At 43.8% G+C, this 20858-nt stretch overlaps 1 protein-coding gene and 1 long non-coding RNA gene across 14 annotated transcripts in view; one reads left to right on the forward strand and one right to left on the reverse strand.

The window, feature by feature from the left end:
- The window catches only part of LOC125903159 (uncharacterized), an 85969-nt gene that overhangs the window by 54111 nt on the left and 11000 nt on the right, over positions 1-20858 (forward strand). The window lies entirely within an intron of this gene.
- pax2a (paired box 2a) overlaps positions 1-20858 on the reverse strand; it is a 29799-nt gene that overhangs the window by 3590 nt on the left and 5351 nt on the right. For 4 of the 12 annotated variants that reach the window (XM_049599879.1, XM_049599880.1, XM_049599881.1 and 1 more), the window contains exons 4-9: positions 19064-19149; positions 18786-18905; positions 17847-17891; positions 10649-10824; positions 8514-8634; positions 924-1025 (exon numbers count right to left, since the gene is read on the reverse strand). In XM_049599879.1, coding sequence (XP_049455836.1) covers positions 924-1025; positions 8514-8634; positions 10649-10824; positions 17847-17891; positions 18786-18905; positions 19064-19149 — 650 coding nt within the window. Of the gene's footprint in view, positions 1-923; positions 1026-2026; positions 2243-8513; positions 8635-10648; positions 10825-17846; positions 17892-18785; positions 18906-19063; positions 19150-20858 lie in introns of all 12 variants that reach the window. The other 8 variants (XM_049599883.1, XM_049599885.1, XM_049599886.1 and 5 more) reach the window with 3 other exon arrangements.

The following is a 20858-nucleotide window of genomic DNA, read 5'->3' on the forward strand; positions in this document are numbered from 1 at the left end:
AAAAAAAACTGCAACCTCTGGATTAAGGTAGCAGTGCTTATGTGCTTGTGTGAGTATATCCATAAGCACTCTCCAGTGGGATATAATCCAATAATGCATAAGTAATTTTCTGAATTTCTAATAGCAGCTTTTACCTGCATGTATATCCTAAAATGTTACCTGAGTTCACTTGTAAATACTGCTCGCCTGCTGTGATTATTGGTCAGTGTGAGAGGTACATGTCTCTGAGCAATAAAAGGAATTGTGTTTTCAGTTGTTTGGAGGAGAGATCTACACACGCTGGCAGCTATAGCATCCCCACTGCTGGTCGTGTAACTCGAGCTCATCCCTGAGAGAGATAGTGATTTAAATATTTACAGGCCCTCCACGCCTCTGTGTTTTGACCCTTAACTGTTTGCTGTGAACCTGAACTGCAGGTTAAGTAGAGGGGAAAGAGATACGCTCTGCAGCCCTGGGTGTCCGGGGAGGCGAGGAGAGGAGCAAAAGCAGTGTTTATCGACGGGGCTGGTGAGAGTGCGCTGTGTGGACACGGCGAGGGTAATGAGCGCTGGGAGCTGGAGTGTAACTGAGAGGAACTGTCCTATCACACGGCCACTGATTGTGGTGATCGCCTATCGAGTTCATCTAATGTCCTCGTCCGCAGACGCTAACCACACGCTAACCGCAGTCTAACAAAGCTATAACAAGCTCACTTCAATCCTTTGGGTCAAGAGCAACGCTTTAAGGTTTCTTTAGTCTCTCAAATAGCAAATGTGTTTTTGTGTGTGTTACATGTATACTGTTAAAGACGTCGCAGGAAAGCATTACCACTTGTTTAGCTTAAAGTGACCTCAACGAGATCAACTGAAGGGGACTACCTACTGAAAATAAAACCCGTAAAAGTAAAATTAATGGCATCATAAAAAGGGAGTAGTGCCACCTACCAGGAACCATTCCAGCGAGTGTGGAGGTGGGGTAGCTGCCTTGTCCTGTGGGGGGGACATGAGGCGGGTAGCCAGGTAAGGTGGTACTGGCCATGTCTCGACCTGCAGACACACAGAAGCAAAATCCTTACAAGGATGTTCGAACACACAAAAGCTGAATGTGAATGCATTTTTTCTATTTTTACTTGATGGTAAAGCTTAAACACATACATCAATTTCCAATCTGCTTCATAGCGGAAAATGATTTCTCCGTAAATGCTGCAATTATGATATTTCATAAATGAGAAACACACTAAAATCACTGAAGTGAAGTCATGCATATATTCACCAAGAACTGTGAGCAATAACAAGCCGCTGTCTGTCATAATGCACCACGCCATTTAATTTCTAACAGTATGCAAGATCACTTTGCAATAATCTAAAGAAAAATAGATGCAAATGTTGCAGCACGTTTCATGAAACTGCATGATGTCCTCCATTTTTTAAACTTCTTATCCAGTTGGGTGTTGCAGGGAGCTGGAGCATTCACTGGGCAGTAAAGTTATTGTGTTATCATAGAATACAACTCCTATAACATTAATACACCAATGTTGTAAGCAGCTTTTAAAACTGACAGGAGCATTGGGCCAATGAGAGCTCTCTCTGCTCCACATTCAGTCCTGTAATTAATAGTGACAGTATCGGGCCTGGCTGGATGAAAGGGCACCCAGGACAGGGTCCAAAACAGCATCAGCCCTACATCTCTGCCTCTGCATCCCCCCCTTTTGGCCTCCTCTGGCCCCTCAGACTTTGCGCCTGTCACGAGGCTGGAGGGACCTGGAGGCCTTTTGTTAACCTGAGAGACGAGCAAGGGGTCAGAGCTGGAGAAAAGCAGGGTGGAGAGGGGGACAGAGCAGTCGCCGTTAATGAGGGGCAAACAGTCAGTTTTGCCACTGTGTACAAAACAGTAGCGCCACAAAGCATGATGGGATTGATGGCTTTGCAGTGTGAGAGCTTTGATTCAGTGTGTATTTGATAAATGAGCACAGACGTAAATCAGCTGAAGAGGGTGAGCTTGATTGGGTTTTTGATCTGGTTACAGGGTCTTATGGGTAAAGATGTACCTGCTATAAAGGGCTGGCTGGCATACTGGCTGTAGCAGGGGCCGTGGGCATGAGCAGGGTAGCTGGGAGTAGAGGCATCTACAGAGAGGCCGGACTGGTGGGGCAAGATGTCGGCTAGAGCAGAGTCCCCAACAGAGGAGGGGGTGAAGGGGGCAAAGGATGCCTCATGGGGCTCTCGCTTTACACACATGGAGGGTGGATGTGATGGGTGAGAGTCTGCCAGGTGGGAAAAAAAGAAAAAGAAAAACTAGATATGATGCAACTCCACACATACTGTACATGCATTCACCTCAGTCATTCAGATGTATGATGGGTTTGTTGTATAGCTTTCTGAATTTCCAAATAACCAAAGCTTCTTTGCAGACGTAGAAACAAATCTCGTGTTGCAGCAGACGTTTTTAGATTTGCCACGCACATAGCCGAACACACTACAACAGGACATCCTTAGCAGGTTTGTAGTATGAATTTAAGGGAGCCTAAAAGATGAGGAACACTACAAAAGGTGCTACTTTACATTAACTTCCAACTCAACTCCAGACATTTCATATGAATACTGAATAGATAAGCAGTTGATTTGTTCATTTACATCTCATATAATAATAATCTCATATGCACCCAGCAGTAATTCATTCAACTAAGTGGAAACATACACCAGTGAAATGTTGCAACAACACATCGCGCCTGATCAATCAAGCTCAAATGCGTAAAAAATTTCCCCAAGGTTTTGGGGAAAACAAACAACATAATCTCACGGCTGCTTTCTCACAACAAAATCACTCCCACAAATAACCAAACAATCGGCTCGCAGACAGTTCAAAACTCCACACTTTGATCTAATTTGGCTGATGAGTCTTGGCATCTTTCATTTCACCGGCTCTGCCTCTTGAACCTATGCAATCAATGTGAGCTCTGTCTCCGGCCGCTCCACGTCTGCCGCAGAGCCCACTCTGTTCGCTGGGGCCTGTAGGGAGAGATGGCTCTTTCCCGACACCATGATAGCCTCATTAGCTGCTTCCCCCATCATTGTTATTTTACAACAGGACTGTGTGTTGCGATTCCTCATTAAGATAAGGGCTGTTCTATGGAAGGGGGATGCAACCCTGTCAGCCCCATGAACCTAATGCCAGGGAACATAACTGACTGCTTTCCCATAGAAATCTGCAGCAGGTTCTCCAAATCTCTTTGTCTTTGTGACAGCTGGAAATGTGGATTTAGACCGAGGTACTGCAATTACACACTTTCATCTTAGTGAGACAAATAGCAACGCTGTGGAGTGAGCAGCGCAACGTTTAACAATCTAAGTTTTTAACTGATGATCAAATCATTAAAGAGAGTGGTTGCCCGAATCTCTGGCACGAACAGAAATATTCTAATGAGTGGGCTTTGCATTTAATTGGATGGACCTAAAGTTTGTCACATGCACTGTACAAGTATGTCATGGATTTATTGGAAACAAGGAACGATTGCAATTGGCTAGCGCTCAGTTCAGTTCTTCAGTTAATTATATCTAACATGTGCTCTGTTACAGTATTTAAAGTTAAAACAGCTCTCAAAAGTTCAGTTTGCCAGTTAGGTGGATTTGGGTGCAAAACAACCGCAATTGACCTCTAGAAAACAGGCCTTTGTTGAATTAGCCTCTGTCAGAAATGCCATAAAAGCACTGTATTCAACATATACCTTGATCAGCAGCATTTCGGTTTTTACTCATGAGCACAGAGCCTAAACAAGAGTAAAAAACATATGCTAGAAAAGACATAATCCACAAGTAATAAAACATAATCCAATGACTGCGTGTCACGATTTAGAAAAGTGGATTGTGTGTTTGTTAGTGAACCTCGCTCATGCAGGTACAGTATATTATTGTTCTACGGAACACTTACTTTTTGTGGAGTTGCCAAAAATATTGATTTATTTCTACATGATGATTCTGAATACTTGCAACAATTTCATTGCTCATTTTTTGCTGTATTGATATACCTATAACAGCTGTACTTTCTCGCTCTCTCTTAATGTTCATGACAGTCATTCTGCTGTTCTCTGCTACTAACTAAGAAAAGATTAGTCATTGCTGCCATGTTATAGTCTTGTTATATTTATCTTGTGATAAAAAATGTATCGAAATTCCAGTATCATGACAACACATCATGGCCCACCTAACTATTGGGACATTAATCTGAATTTAAGTAAAAGACTGAAGGTGCCAAACATGAAGCCCAGGCCACGTCTGTTTACACTGTATGTATCTGAGACTTCCTGCATACCACTGTAGGCTTCTGTTTTCTCAGCGCCTGAGCAACCGTTGTCAAACAGACAGTGGTTACGACGCAACAACAACCGATACAAGCGCTGCGTTCAAGACCACTGAACTCTGAAACTAATCAGACATGGTGTTGCTTATTGTCCTGGAGACGAGGCAGAGCCCGGGTAAAGGGAGCCTGTCAAATCACAGGCCCTGATGATGGAGATGGAAGATAAACTCAGGGTCCTTGGGGACTCTTCTCCCCAGCAAACACTGCAAGAGCGGAGACGCTATAGAGTTCTCCAACATCTGTCTCTGCTCCACCACTGATACCACGTCTACAGAACCCATCAACCATAGAAATGGACTGTTAAGAACCTACAACGGTCCTCGGAGTGATGCGTCCAGATATAGCTACAACAGCCCATTCTCAAGTGAGCATTTCATCTTTAAATGCACACCGAGGAACTTCTCGGCGAGAACCATTTACTGGCAGAACTCTTGTTTTCAAAGGCTGACACTCAGTCGACAGAGAACTTTTTCATTCCTGCAGAATGAATCAAGATTACAGTGAAACTTGTGTCGGCAGGTCAAAGTCCTCCAGAGTGGAGTCTATGGAGGATTAAATGTTAAATTCACGTTTGCCAGTACAGCCTCCTGCATGTAGAGGTGGTCAATTATAACCACTTACTCCAGAAAACAACAGCAGAGTGAATATCAAAGGCCGCATCCAGTTGTGTGTAAAGACTATTTGCAGGGCCAAATAGCTTGAATTCCCCATCCACAGGTTTAAAGTCATTCATTATCAAATGTGTGCTCAAAGGTTAGCGTGCTATTGTGGGGGGTGATATAAACATTAATTTCCAAGCTCGGGGCTGCAGGCGTTAACTGAGCTGAGACACACCGTTTGTCACCAGGCCACACACCAGGCACCGCAGGTTAGGTGGCTGCTTGTTGTTTGCCACCCAGCAGAGGATGGCAGGTACTGCCAAGTCATAAAATGGGCTCAGAGTGTGGTGTACGTTTCAGCTGAAATTAATTTGAAATAAAACAGGGTTTTCTTTCCACCTCATCTGTACAGCTTTATCATTATTCACTCACAGGGAGAGAGAGAAATAGATAGGTAAGATGGCAGATAAAAAGAAAGATGGAAAAGCATTGGATCTTTGCATCTGCTAGAATTTTAGTAGGTCAGAGGGGTGCCCATTTACACCCAGCCTCCCCACAGGCTGTGGTGAGAGTGATTATGGAGCCCAGCCTTCACTGAGACAACTGTACTCTCATTGGGTGTAACCCTATTTAACTACTGATAAGTAGCTGCAATATCATGCTATGATTTGTTTCATAAATTAAGCTTGTGTCGGGATTAAAACAGCCAAAGTCATAATGGACCAGATCCTTTATGTTACATAGAAAACTGTGCAGGTACGTAAATGCTAGATCAGAGCCAGGGACCAGGGGTTAATCCTGACATGTTGTTCTATCCATGGACGCACTGAACAGTGCACAGTGTTCTTCCTCTGGATGCACACACACAAACACATACTCCAAAGCTTACATAAAAACCAGAAACAAAGTTCCCTGTTTACTTTTTACCCAGTCGAATATGCACAGCACAAGTATAATCCAGTTTAATATAATCTACTTGCCAAATTAGCAAGAGGTTGCATTTGTTATAGAAGATAATTTCCATTCAAATAATTATTGATGACTTAATTATATTTTTTAATAAAGATGGTAACATTACAATGATTTTCATCCACGTTTAACATCTAAAGACAGCCATGTGCATGGAGAAGAAACCTTTTCTAAATGAGTGGTGCTTTTTACTGAGTCCCAGCGGTGCGTTTCAGTGCCCTGAATCGCTCTCTGACTTGGCTGCCGCCCTTCTTCCTACAGTAGGTAACCGTCTCTTTCACACATCAGGGTAAACAGAGGACACAAAAGATGGCCGACATTGCTTTTGCTGTAGCGCCCTTGGAACGCAAAACTGAGTACTTCATTAATCATTCATCTTTAATAGATTATGCAAATTCCAGGACATAAAAATCAACAAGATCAATAACTGTATGAATTTTAATTGGGAGCAAAAAACATTTAAAGAATGAATATAATCTTGCAGCTCCATCCAGTATGAGAGCATAATTTATTGATAATTGGATCCCAGCCTAAGTGAGGAAGGTAATTTAGCATTTTTCAGCCTTGGCATACATTCCTATTTACAGGGTTTGCTAATGGCAGAAAAAATAATATTATGCAGTAACAACCTACACCCAATCAAAGGCTTCATGCATTACTTTGCATAGTCGTTAAAATTAAGTAATAAAAGCTTACTGGATATTACTTCTGAGTTTAATTTGCTGCTCAAAATACTCAGACGCATTTTATAATGCTCACGCTAAAGTGTGTTGTCATATTCCACTCTTACAAAAGTTTTCTTATTTCGCCTGCTCATTATGCAATCTGTGGCCCTCACATGTATCGCTTTAGGAGGCCCCTGGCCCCCAGGTGGCTTGAAGGCCACCTGCTATGAGTGTGCTCCCCAGAGCGAGACCGCTTTCATAGGAGGAGCCCAGCATAAAAGACAAAAACACACCTTTCTTCTCCTGAGGCCCAACTTTCTGGGGCAAATCTACCTCCCACATATTCAGGAATAAAAAAGGGGTCTTTCTTTTCCCATAGCTCTGTGTCTGGGTCCGGGGCTGGACTGTAGGGATCATTTGAGAAGGGCCACTGCAGTTTTCAATCACGCTGTCCTCCTCTTTACTTACTCTCTCTCACATACACATACGCACACACACACAGTGGACTCATTGACTTTGATGCCCACTGCATAATTATGGGTGTTTTATTAAAAGACTGGCATATTACTCTCCAGTCAGTGTGGCCATCAGTAAACCTAACCTCTCCTGGGAAAGAGCCTCAGCAGCCACACTGAAACAACACTTCAATTAACCAGGCGGCCATCAACCTCGACAGCAGGGCAAAAGAAGCCATAGTGCAATACAGGGTGGGTCAGTGTGGGTTATATGATACAGATAGTTAATACGACATGATATTCAATACACCGCACCTGCCATTACCTGTTGGCTCCCAGTGGAAGTTACTATTGAAAACAGCAGCAGTTGGAAAAAAAAACTCTGTAATTTCAGAGTTTCTTTCAGTGCCTCATCTGTATCTGGGTCTCTCTCTCTCCACAGCATGAGGCAGCCAGCCAGCCACGGTACTATTCCAGCCGCTGTCAATCAACAGGCTATCATAGCCTTTGATGACAACGTCGTGTCACGGTGAGAACAGCAGCTGTCTCTTATGAGAAGTGCTCCCAGTCAATCTGTTAGCGGGCCAATCCGGGCCAACACAATAGCCAGTTAGGAGCAGCGTGTGAAAGGCCTGTAGGATTTAATGGGCTCAGATGATATATCGCCTCACTCTGTCCCTCAGAAATAAATACACAGAGTGCTTCAAAAAGTGGGCTCGAAAGAGCTTTTTCATTTGGTGATAAGAATTTAATATGGCTGGAAAATGTGCGCGCCATAAGGAAGTGCCAGTCAAAGTCTTGATTACTCAATAATGATGCAATATCAAGATGATTTTTTACAATACTCCGTCAAAGTTGGCCAACTTTGAGGAATCGTTATAGAAAGTTAATTTAAATCAGTGGAGTTCTACGTTTTAATACTTTAATCCAGGAGGATAACAGCTCAGAAGCGATAGCACAAACAACTGATTATCAGTGTAATCAGTTAGTATTATTAAGTGAATTAAAGTGTAATCTGGGTGTAAAACGATAGTATGCAGTGTATTTTCAGTAAGTTCAGGTACATTATAGCTTCCTTTGTCAGCTGCTCCCATCTTTAACAGCTGCAACAGTGTGCACATGTGGCCTCTGGTGATTATGGGATTGAATTAGACTGATTTGTTTTAGCGCAGGAAGATGAGGAATGAGTAAAATTTGGGAAACAGTTCATCAGATTCACTTGGCTGGTGAGATGGGGCGGATAGGAATTCAGAAAAATGAGTTAGAGTGCGTTAAAATTTACTATAATCATGACTCTGATATGCTTGGTTTTACTTAAAAAAAAGATTTTGAGAGCAGTTAGGAGGACGCCATGGAACAATATGACAGAGCTAAATACACTGTGTTTGTGTTCTCAGCGCCAAGTTCGACCACCTCGCTGCAGATGTCTTCGACCTGCTGCAGCTGTGTGTATTCTTTTAGGGATCAATCTAGCGTGAGTCAGATTGTACCTGTCACAACAGAGTAGCTCTGGGAGACACTGGAGGCGAGGTCGGAGCTGGCGCTGGTGGAGAGGCTCGGCTTCACGTCATCCAGGCCAGCGTTCAGGGATGGGAGGGAGTACTCATTCGCCTGTAGACAAATACACAACAAATGCAAAAATATGTCAGTGGAGAAATGTGAACGTGAGACGAGCACTTCAGACTTTTATAAAAAAAAATATTCTCACTTTCCGCCAGATTGTGTCATGATCTGGTTAATATTGCTCAAACACTTCATCCAAGTGCACTTTGGGTGTGAGATTTGGAGCAGCTTTCGCAGTTCTGTTTGAAATATGTCTGAAGGAAACCCCTAGTGTATCAGAGGAAGCTGTCTGTGATCCTCTCACTGTGTTTTCTTCTGAATATTGCCTGTGAATTCTGTGAGCAACGCCCCCCCCCACCAACCCGTCCCGACCCTGCTCCCCATGCTTTACCAAGACCTATGATGTATGCATGCATTAGGGCTTGTCTGAGGAGAAGGCAGAAAGAGAGAGAGGGATGAGAGAGGGATTGGGAGAGGAGTGAAAGGACGGGGTGTCAGCTGGCTCTTTGTGCTCCACTGCAGTCATCCCTGTGACCAGTCAAGGGAGGAGACATTCAGGGCTTTGTTACAGGAGAGACATGTGGTGTGGTTTTTTAAAGGGGAGTACAACCTCAAAATCAACCTTTGTGTTTCGCCTCTAGGATGAACACATAAAACTGGGTTAATAAAATGCTAAAATAGCGTGTGTTGTTTTACGTCTTTCATACTTTTATTAGTATTTTTTACTTACATTGGAGGGTTTCATTGCATATCTTTTCAGCTGTGATACTGTGCAGCTGCAGCCATCTTTCATGTTTTACTATTTCTCGTTCAAAAACTTCCTGCAAGGGTCAACTACCAGTAGTCTTGAAGTGTTTATTTGATTTAATCTCAGGTTCAGACTCTGCTAGCATCTGTGATGAGCCCTGTTTGTTAATGAGATGACACTTCCTGACCTGACTCTTCTTCTTTGAAAGGATAAGTGTGTGTGCACACATTTGTGTCTGCGAGTGTTTGTGTCAGAGTGCGTGTGTGCATCTGTTTGTCTCAATGGGACTGGGGGTCCCACAGGGGCGAGCTGGTGACCCCAGTCTTGTCTGCCTCTATCCCCGATAAACTCTAATTGTCTGCTTACAACTGTTCCCTGGCACTAGGCTGGATGTTCCTCTCTATTCCGCTGGGCCTCAGCAGCACAAGAGCCATTTTGTCATGCAGATGGGCTGTGGGCAGGGCTGGGCAGGGCTGGGCGGAGGGCGAGTGGCAAGCACAGAGGGGCCTGAATGACCTGACCACATGGCTGCCAGAAGTGTGGGAGGGATGAGGCCTATTCAGCCTGGCCTCTTCAAAATGGCTTTTTAATGCCCTGACGCAGACACCAGACAAGCCCCTAATAGCCTAATATCCCACCTTTTCACCAGTTTAAGAAAAGGAGGGGGTGTTGGATACGGGGAGAGAAAAAAAGGAGGTGCACAGAAAGAGTGGAAAGCAGCCTGATTAATATTACATTAAATTAAAACTGATTTTTCTGGACCATTCTGATGCCGTTTTTCTCCCCCCTCCTCCACCTTCCTCGCGCCTTTTTAATACCTTCTCCTCCACTCTTTGTGATTGCAAGTCATTTCCAATTCGTTTTGGTATTGATCTTGCCGTAGAAATCACTTTGGTAATTAGCTGCATTAGGGGCTGTATAGCAGGCTGAGGGGCTGTCCCTCTGATTTATCGCCGCTGTAATTCCCCGCGATCGCGCAGAGATGAAAATGAACTCAATTAGGGCACTGCTAAGGCTGCATGGGCACCCACATAGAGTTCCAATGGAAAAATTAATAGTCTCTTGTTGTTTAACAGTCTAATGAATGTAAATAAAGGTTATCCGCTGTAATAGGCTCTAGGCTTGCAGGTGAAGTTGCACAGTGCTTTTTGTCACCTATGTCAGTGTGCGTACCAGTTTATTCTCTATATAATGCTAAAAATCAATGTTAATTATTCTATTGTTGGCTACTACAACTTAAGGACAAGAAACTAGTATTTCACCGCAGGCTGGGCTGTAAAATTCAATGTGTAGAAAGAAATCTGTGTGGCCAACCTGTTCAGGTTTGATGTGTTCTGAAGTGGGGAAGACATCAGGGTAAGAAGGACGTTCAAACACACGGTCCAGGGCCTCCAGCTGCTGTTGGGTGAAGGCGTCCGCTCGCAGGTGCTTCCTTAAACTCTCCACACTGCCCTGAGAGTCGCTGCCCGGGCCTGAGCCATCAGAGCCATCTAGAGACAGAGGGAGAGGAAGAAGGGAAGGGCGACAACACTCTGCATCAGGGCATAGCTCCAGTCTTTTCACCTGATATTATTCTAGCAGGCTAGCAATGTGAGATAAGCATTTTTTCTTTTAGCTCAACGGGTGTGAGAGTGATGGCATGAGGAACAGTAGTAAATTCAGGGAGACCCACCAGCATGTCTGCTTTTTATCTCCCTCCCTGTTTTTCACTGTCTCTCTCTCCCCCTCTCTTCCCCTCACACACATACACTCACTCAAGCAGCTCCCTGCCTCCCCCCCACCTCTCCTCGTGGCCACCATCAGCACGGTCATCATGTGATAGGTCTATGGTAATTGATGGATTACCTTCAGTGCAAATATATACTTGTAAGGGAGAGCGTGTATTTCAGGAGGAGAAAGTAGGGCTGGCGATTACATACAGAGCCTCTCATTCTGCCAGCGGGAAATGGAGGGCCATTATTTAACTGTACTATTTCCTCCTGAACATATTACCCTTCCCTCTCTCTGTCTCTCTTTCTCTCCCTCCATCCCCCACATATTGCCTGTCTTCTGGAAAACAGAATGGAGTGGGGACGGTACTCAGGGCCGAATGAGGACGGGCCGTGGAGGGCAAGCGTATGCATTTCCTCACTCGGTCACACTCTATATAAACAAATGAGCCTATGCTTCCCTCGTTCTCCTGATCTCTGACCCTATCAACTCGGCCAGGGAGCCCACCGCTGCCGCTGCAGCTCTCCCTCTGCTCGCTCATCAAGTCCTGAACACTGAAAAGGGGGGGTGAATCTGCAGCTAAAACCTCCAGCCAGCATCCCAGGAACCTCCAGTCGACTGCCTGCCTCCCGCCACCCTCCCTTCCTCCCTATACCCCGCCGCCAACAGCGGATGAGGGCTTTAGCTCCCATACAAATCTGTCATTCTAAATTTGCAGCAGATTATGTTCTCTCCTGGGCGAGCCAGCGGTGATATATGATATGCAAGGCCGCTATTGATTGCCTGATCCGCCAGCAGAGGAGGGAGGCGAAATGAACTTGGAATGAACATCATGCCTCAACTCATTGTGCGTATAATACTCTACTTAATCCCACATTTTTCTGTGCTATGGAATTCAATTGATCAATCATGTTCCACTGATGGTACCATTTCAGGGGCGTTATTGCCATTCTGCTCGGCTGCTTGACCTTTTTTCAATGGCTGAGGCCAGAGGATGAACCCGACTCGCACCAAGAAATAGATCCATGGAGAGAATGGAATAGAGGACTGCAATTGGGTATGAGTGTGTGTAGATGGGAGCCTGTGTGTACATGTGTGTTTCACTGCTAAAATATATTGACTTCAGCTTTGTGTAACATTTATGAAGGAATCAGTTTTTTCTCTTGCCACATGTGTTTTTCCTACCATCAGTTAACAGAATATTTTAGCACAGGCTTTTTTTTTCTTCCCCCGAACAGCTCCCTTGGGTGGAGGGTCGGGGTTGCAGCATTAGTGTTGCTGTATGAAACTCAATTGTTGTCTGTGGTACAGAAGAAAATGGAGTCATTAATTACCTCGTATCAGCTGGTCTGAGAAAAGAGGCAAGCTCGATCAATAGCAAGTGTTTGTCATTCACTATGGAGGAGCATGCTTATACTCAGCACACCCTCACACACACTTCATCAGGCCCTCTGAACTGGCTGTAAAAGGACGTAAATTACCATCATAGAGTAGTTTCTGGCGCAATTTCTGTGCTCTAAATGTAAACAAAAGCCTCACTAGCACAATTAAAAACCCAATTTTGGAACCTGCTAAATGATTGGCAGGTATTTTAACAATAACAACAACAACTAAATCCATATTAGAAACACTTTGTGGTGTCGTTAAAGGTTTGTTTACACCAGTAATGGTTTAAAAAGAGGCCTAATTTTTATTCGTGTTCAGGTTTTTTTCCATCTCTAACTCCTCAGCTATGTATGCTAATATATTTCAAATTTATGTGGTCAAAAGAATTACTGATTTGGCCTTTAAATCGAAATAATACTAAATCATTTATTTTCAGAAATCGCCATTAGAGGTTCATGTTTGACATATATCATAAGATAGCTGCAATAAATCAGATTCATCCTTTGACAGTCAGCGTGTCAAGTGGAGTGTGAAGCCCGACTGTCAGATCGTGTCTGTGTGTGTGTGCGCGCGTCTGTGTGTGTGTGTGTGTGTGTGTGTGTGTGTGTGTGTGTGTGTCTCATTGACTTGCTTCATTTTCTCAGTGTTTCTTCAACCCCTTTGGGTGTCTCAGCAGGTATTCTCTTATCACTCCCACAGCACCAGCTGACTGCATCTCTTCGTTTTAACACCGAAGTGTGAGCAGACAAACCAAGATAAAAACAAGACTCTCCAACGGTGACATTCACACATCAACCCCGAAGCGATGCACTTTCTGGTTAATACTTTCTTTGATCAGCTCGAGCAGACTGATGCTGTTTGACCTTGTTGCGTCCAAAAGTTTTAGTTTTCATAATGAATGTGTTCAAACATTTTAAGTGGACTTTGTATCAAAGCTTCGAAGACAAACTCAACCAACATAAAACTGCTCTATTTTTTTTTAGCAATACTGTGATCAAAGAATCCTTTCCCAACTAATATTCACACTCATGCAGTTTCAGCCGGTTTGTACACACACACATGTACAGCGTTAACCAATGACAGTAGCTACTGTGAGACAGACCACAATGGCATCAAAAGCTGTTCTGTTTTGCTTTGTCTCTAAGGGGGATGTTAACGTCCTGCGGTGGCATGGTGGCACTTTATGTCCTTCTTTCATCTCCCCTGTCCCCCTGATAAGATAACTCAGCACAGAGTAAAGGTGGGGCTCGTTTGAAAGGCAAATGAATTCCTACACACTGCCTGGCTCTCTCCGTAAATCAATGACACGGGCTTTCCTCGATCAGAGGCTGCGAGTCCTCTGCTGATAGGTGAAATGATGCTATCGCAAATTGTGGATCATTTGTTGATGTTTTTAAAAATGCAGTTATGCTTGAAAAAAAAAAATAAAAGAGGGAGAGAGAGAGAGAGCGCAAACAAACTGGTATACCCAGAGGGTGAACACTCCTTCCCTGTAAGCTAGCTATATTTATGAAACCTCTGAAGCGGAAAGGAGAGAGGTGGGTGGGGTGGGGGAGAGAGAGGGAGAGAGGCAGCAACACTGCCATGGCTGTTAAGATCCTGTTATGTTGTGGCGTGTTTAAGAGCTTTATTAATTCGATTTAGCACCACCAACCAGTGTACTGACTGTCAGCAGGCATAGTGATGCTTATTTGATATTTGCACTCACTGCCAGCACTGAGGCTGCGGTGATAGTATTTTGAAGCACACTAGTTATTTTATTTACTTTCATTTAAATTCTGAGATGCAGGCCAAAGCAGAAAGTTTATAATAAATAAATAAGAGCATGCAACTGTTTGGATACAGTTTAGAAGTTTATAGCATTAATAAGAGGGCGGCTGTAGATCAGGTGGTGGAGCGAGTTGGCCTTTAGTTGTAAGGTTGGTGATGTGATTCCTGGCTACTTCTGTCCGCGTGTAGAAGTGACACTAAGCTGCTCCTGATGTGGGTTTATGGGGGAGAAAAAAGGGTCAATTTGGACAAAATTGTTTGCAAAATAAATGTTAAGTTATAATTGCACGCTGCATAAAACTCACTGCAAAAATTGTTGTGTTATCAAATCAAAATATGTCTGTGCATTGAGGCTATTGCAATATACTCTTAAAACTGCTGCACCACAAACTGTATTTTTAAAAAAAATTACTTTAGTTTGCAGTGGAAACAAGTCTAAATAATCTTTTTTACCCCTCATATTAAAAATTAAGTCATTTAAGGCTCAGTTATAAGGGTATCTTTGCAGTCTCTCTCTTCAGTCTGACTCTATTCCCATCTCTTGTTTTCCTTTGTCCTCTGCTTTCATCTCTACCCTCCTCTGGACCAGTCTGCCGTTTAGCGTTGCCACCCTGTGTGGCGAGTATTTGTGGAAATGCAATTAACGTATCCCCTCTTTTCTCTTGCCTTTTTCTCCCTCCTCAAGCTGAGTAATGCATCGCTCCATTAATTCTCGGCATCGCTGTCCGTAATTGACTTTTCTCTGACATGATTCCTCTCCATTGAGTGAATTCCCTCTCCTTATATTTTTTGTGACGGATCTCATTGTATATTGTTTACAACTATACGTGGAGTCTCGCGCAGCCATGTTGCTGAATGCAAATGGTTAACCTCGCAAGACTTGGGAAGGAGAGGGGGACGATAAGAGGAGAAATGAAATGTTGAAGGGAAAGAATGACAGAGATAGAGCAGAGGAGGAGGAGGGGGAGAAATGCAGTGTGGACCCTTTTGTGTCCTCCTCTACTGTCGGGGCCCTAACAGCTTCTTGTCTCTATGTTACGCTCTGTGGCCCCTCTCAAACCTGGGCTTTTCTCTCTCACACACACCCCATCAGGGCCATCATGGTGCTCATGATTCCATTTATTTCTGTCTCGCTCTGGATGCATTTATTTTCTAAAGTGATCCTCTATTGACTCATTGTCATGGACTGGCTTGACTAGCCAACCAGTGTAGGCCCAGGTTCAAATCCATACACTAACTGATTCAAACTCCACAAATGGGTCATATGTGTTAAAAGATACACACCGGACAATCTCCAAAAGGGCCAAATATCAAATGTGAACAAATCAAAACAGTGACTGTATTCATTTTTCCTCAAGCTATTGAACAAGGCTGATATGACTCTGGCTGCTTGCGTGCGATCGTTCTTTTATGTCATGAATGAACAACCTGCTAGGCCATATTTTTTTTTCCTCCGCACTCACACACTCATCAGCTCCTTCTACACTCATCCCACACCCACGCTACAATCACAAGTTATGACCTTTGCTTTCTCTATCTAATTTATCACTGTGGCTCCCTACTGCCTGTCCTCCCCAGAGCTCCACTGGGCTCCATCCAGGACACGGTAAGCCAACGGTGAGGGAAACATGCAGTTAGGTCACATCAACCTGCGTGCATACAGCAGCAAGGTCAGGAGTAACCTGTCAGTGTGCGCTAAGAAAACAGTGGATTTACATAAAAGCTGCAGCTCTAACACAAAATAGCATTTCCTTTAAAAAGGGAACAAATTAGAGCAGGTATGTCGCACATGATAATTAGCTCAGAATGATCTTCGAGAAACGACTGGAAGGCCCAAACTTTTTAAATGAGTGCATGGACTTCTCGCACTGTAATACACAATTGACAATCACACAGCAGTTGTCACCCAATCCTCTCTGTCTTTTCTTGGCTTCCACTTCCACCATAGGTTTAAATGACTGAGTGAGAGCATGCTGTACAACAGGCTAATTTCCCCACTTCACTATTAATGCATTTGGCAGGAACAACATTCCATTTCCTGTAATGAGATACACAAATAAATCTGGCTATGGATAGATTCGGGGTGGGGTGGCGGTGGTGGTGGTGGGGATGGTGGTGGGAGGAGGAGTGGGGTTTGTTGGGGGGGGCAAAGGAGGGGGTGCATTGAGACGCATTCTCCCAGCACTGGCATAATTGGTATCGCTGCTTGCAGACATGCAAACCAATCTCTCCACAGATAGGGCTGAGACTCTCTCTTTTTCCCCCTTAAGGCTATTTCTTTTGTCTTTTCGATAGCTTGCACATCCAAGATAGAGGGAGGGGAGAGGGGGGGAGATGTTAATTTGTGAATTAATAGCTTTTCTCTGCAGAATTGCAAATTCTTTTAAATGTCACTATGTTCAGTGTGTGAGGAGCATCTGAAGCCACAGAGTTACAAACAGACACACTTAAAGGCACACATTTCCGTGCATACAGCAGGTGTGTGTACATGCACGCACAAATCCTAAAACTAATTCTTGCTCAACTCTCATTGAAGCTGCCAGGACCTCCTTCTTCCCTCCTCCCCTTCATAAAACCACTTTTTTTTCTCCCTCTCTCTCATTCCGCCGCTCCTCCATCTCTCTTTTACCTCCTCCCATCTTCACTCGAAGGCGTCCAGTGTAACATGCTACTTTTAATTTGCAATAACACATGACAAGGACAGATTAATGGCTCTTATGGCACCTCTGTCCCTGAAGCTCGTCTTACGGGGACCCGGTGTACATAACGCGTGTCACACTACATTATCTCTACAGCCCTCCAGTAATGGGGACCTTTTTCTTCCTCAAAGGGCAACCGCTGACTTCAGCCACACCGGGATCACACACATCCCACCACCATCACAACACCAGCAGAACAAGGACTGTGCAATGCTTTTTTTCCATGTTCATCGTGGTCAAATTATCACAATATAGGCACAAACATGAGACGCTTTCAAGCTTAGAATCTTTGATTAGTTCACAGATATGCAACAGAGTCTTGTGAGTCATTTGTAGAATATTAAACAACATGAAAACTCTTTGCTGCGCTAAAACTCCCCTTGTGTAAATGTATATATTCACTTATTTACTAGTATTCAGTGACAAGGTAACTTTGTGTTTGACACAGTCTTAGCTAGCTCAGGATGGTCCACCTGCAGCTTTGCTTTTTAAAACAACAATGCTGAAATAATTTTAAAAATATGGGCAATTGAAAATTAAATATATATAACAAAGGCTGTAGAGGGTCTCTTGACACAACAGTCCAAATTAAGGGAAAATTAAATAAATACATTTTATCTTACAATAAACTGTATCTTGTTGTTGTTAAATTAACAGCCATCTTTGCCTGAAAACAATTCTAAACAAGCTACACTGTGCATTACTGTATATTGAATTGCATGCCATTACATGGAAAATATGATTTTCCACAGTCACTTTAGCTTAATTTATTTTAATTTCTCAGGAGATTATTTATTGGAAAAACCTTCCCCCCGCCTCGTCCCCATAAACTCATACCCCTGGAAGAGCAAATAATAATAGATAAAAAAACAAAGCAGTAATTGAGAGGAAAGTATTGTGATCTGATTGACCAAAGCAAAAGAGAAGGTTGTCTAACTTCAACTTACAATGTCCTATTTTCCTTCCATCCAAGTGGTTGCCACTCCAGAGAACTAAAGAGACAGAAACATAAAAGAAGGAAGTGGCCTGTTTTGATGAGTGCTCTTTGAGATCATTTTCAACCATTTCATCCCATCAGCCACCTCAAAGCAGTACACACACACACACACACACACACACGCACACAGACATACATACATACACACACAAACACACACAGGCACACGCGCAGCCCCCTCCCTGCCTCCACCGGTCTGTTCCTACACCTGTTCAGGCCTCCACCGGGGACATGTTAATTCATAGGCATTAAAAAAGCCAATTGTTTGCAAAACCGATAATCTATTAGCCCTGAGGCGGTGTGTGTCCACTCTCTTGCCTTGCCTAGGAATGAGAAATTCTGGCTTGGACCGGATAGGCTCCCACTTAATCTCTGAGCATATCTAGGTCTGTTTTCTTGCCCTGATAGTAAAGTATACAGTCTTACAAAAATACTGTATTATTACATGTTTTAATGCTGTTTAGAATAAAATAGAATGCAGTAAAAAAAAAAAAGGTATGTATAGTATATTAAATGTCTAGTGTTTAACTGATAGTATCAAAGACAGAGCTTCTTTTTCTGCCTTTTGTTACGTTATAAAGGAGCAGCAGCCCTGATGCCTTGCCAGTACGTCTGAGCATGGTATAAAATTGAGATGCAGCTCTGTAGGCGTATGGTAAAAACGCAGGGCATCAAAAAGCTGATTGAATCGCAACACTCTCTCAACACTTGCCCTGCCTGATATACAACATAACAAGTCACTGGAGACAGCACACAGAAACACACTTGGCTGCAGCGCTGTCATAAATGCCATCTTCTTCACACACAGGAGAGAAAAAAAAAACGTAGGAGACGAGTGATGGAGAGAATTAAAAGGATGGGAAACAAAAGGATCTTGTGTTTCCCTTACCATCGTCTCGTTTCCTCTTCTCGCCGTTGGAGCGGGGGATACCCAGAATGCCGTTGATGGAGTAGGATCCTACGGGATCGTTGGAGGCGCTGGTCACAGGGGGCGAGGCGGTGCTGGGCACTGATGGAAAAAGCTGAGTTAGTGTGTGTCTCATTTATGTGTGTTGAATCAGGTGTGTGTGGAAAGAAGCATGTATGTGTTGAGGTTTAGGTGTTTCCCTGCAGTTTCTGGCTCATTTGACTGCACTGTAATCTGTGTGTAGCCTCATTCACGCTCACCTATGGTGTGGCCGGGCGTGGAGAGCGGCGTAACAGATCCGTCAGGGGACGGGTGGAATTGCTGCTGGACTTTGGTGCGGATAATCCTGGTAAAGTGAACAACAGACACGGATCAATCAATACTGCTTCCAGAGCATGGAGATTTCACACCAGCCCGGCCGCCCCGGGACACTTAAACACGGCACATCACGTCCACTTACACCCGTGCATGTACAAGTGCTCCATCGTTTGGGGGCGCTTGTATCCTCATATTCAGGCCCCTGTCACAAAATAGCCAATCTCAGGGCTTTAGGGGCAATCTCTGTGCTCCTGTGTGAGGCTGAATAGGGGCTGCCCCCTGAGATTGTGGATTCAATCTAGCTGGATTCTGAGGTTAGAAATATGATAAAGTCCCCATACCAGTAAGATGTGATGTGGCGGGAAAGTCTTCATTGCACTTTGGTCTGAATGATCTTGCAAACAAAGCATGAAATCACATCAATTCACCTCAATGATCAGCTTCACTGGCTCTACCTGGCCAACTCTAATAATCTCCCTCTCCTGCTCCCCACTCCCTCTTTTCTCCCCGCTCTCTCTTTACTCTCTCCATCTCTCAAACCTGATCTTTCACTCCTCCCTCTCCAGAATCTCATCCCCTTTTCTCATTTCTACTCCACTGTCCAATGTGCTCTCCATTTTACTGTACTTTGTCTGTCTTCCAAATCCCTCACTCCCCCACTTTCTTTCCTTCTTCCTACCCTCACTCCTCTCCATTTAATTTCTTTATTCCTCCCTGTATTCTCTGTCACCTCTCCGGTGTCTGTTGTAGTTTTTTGGTCTTGTTGTTGCTCAGTGTAGCACACAGGAAACCTCCAGGCACACTGAGGATCAGAGCCTATTGATTGGGACTCCGGGATAGAAAAAGTTGACGATGAATGGCGGAGAGGAACAGCAGATGCAAATGGTGATCTATAAATTATATGTGACAGGAAAGCAATAGTGTCTTATTGGCCCAACCTGAGACCGCGCTGCCACATCCGATGTATGTGGTGCACTTTGAAATAAATAAGTAAAAAATAAAAGAAAGCATCGCAATAATCTTAAACTTTGAAGATGACAAAAAATGAGGCCTCAGAGATGATGCTACACTTGTTAAATTGAGGATTGTTGTAAAGATACAGTGGGATTTACACAAGTGCAGCTTTAGCTCTTATGGGACATGATCGCATTACATTAAACCATGACTATGGTAATCTTTTGATTGACAGACGAACGTGAGATCATTGAATAACAGGCAGCGTTGTGTACCGACAGAAATCCCACACGGAAGCCCTCTCGCTCGAGAGGTGTGACAAAAACAGACTTTTACAGACTGCAGATGAGGCGTTCAAATGTGCATGCAGCACCAAGCAATGAGCTATCAAATGTGAATCAGGCAGCGATGGGGTTAACTTCCTCGGGGGCAAAAAAAATGTACATCAGACTCTTTTCATTCCCCTCACTATCTCATGTGTCCTCCATACTCTCTCCTTCAGGCAGGGCAACAAAGGCTAGCAGCCTCCTCCAGAAAACACACATCAATATTTTATTTGAATTTCTAACATCTCACCACAACAGTTATCTGACCTCATGACTCGAGGGAGCCTCATAAATTCAAGGACTTTGTTTCAAGTCTATGTTGTTGATATTGAATAAGCAATTTGGATGGGTGAATTAACGACTTTGGTGTTTGGGCGTTGTAAAAAAAGAAAAAATCCCCAAAGAAAGATTAAAATGTGGATCAATATGATTGAAAGCCGCTTAGGACCTTATGGGT

This window comes from Epinephelus fuscoguttatus, linkage group LG16, assembly GCF_011397635.1.
Source record: "Epinephelus fuscoguttatus linkage group LG16, E.fuscoguttatus.final_Chr_v1".
NCBI lineage: Eukaryota > Metazoa > Chordata > Actinopteri > Perciformes > Serranidae > Epinephelus > Epinephelus fuscoguttatus.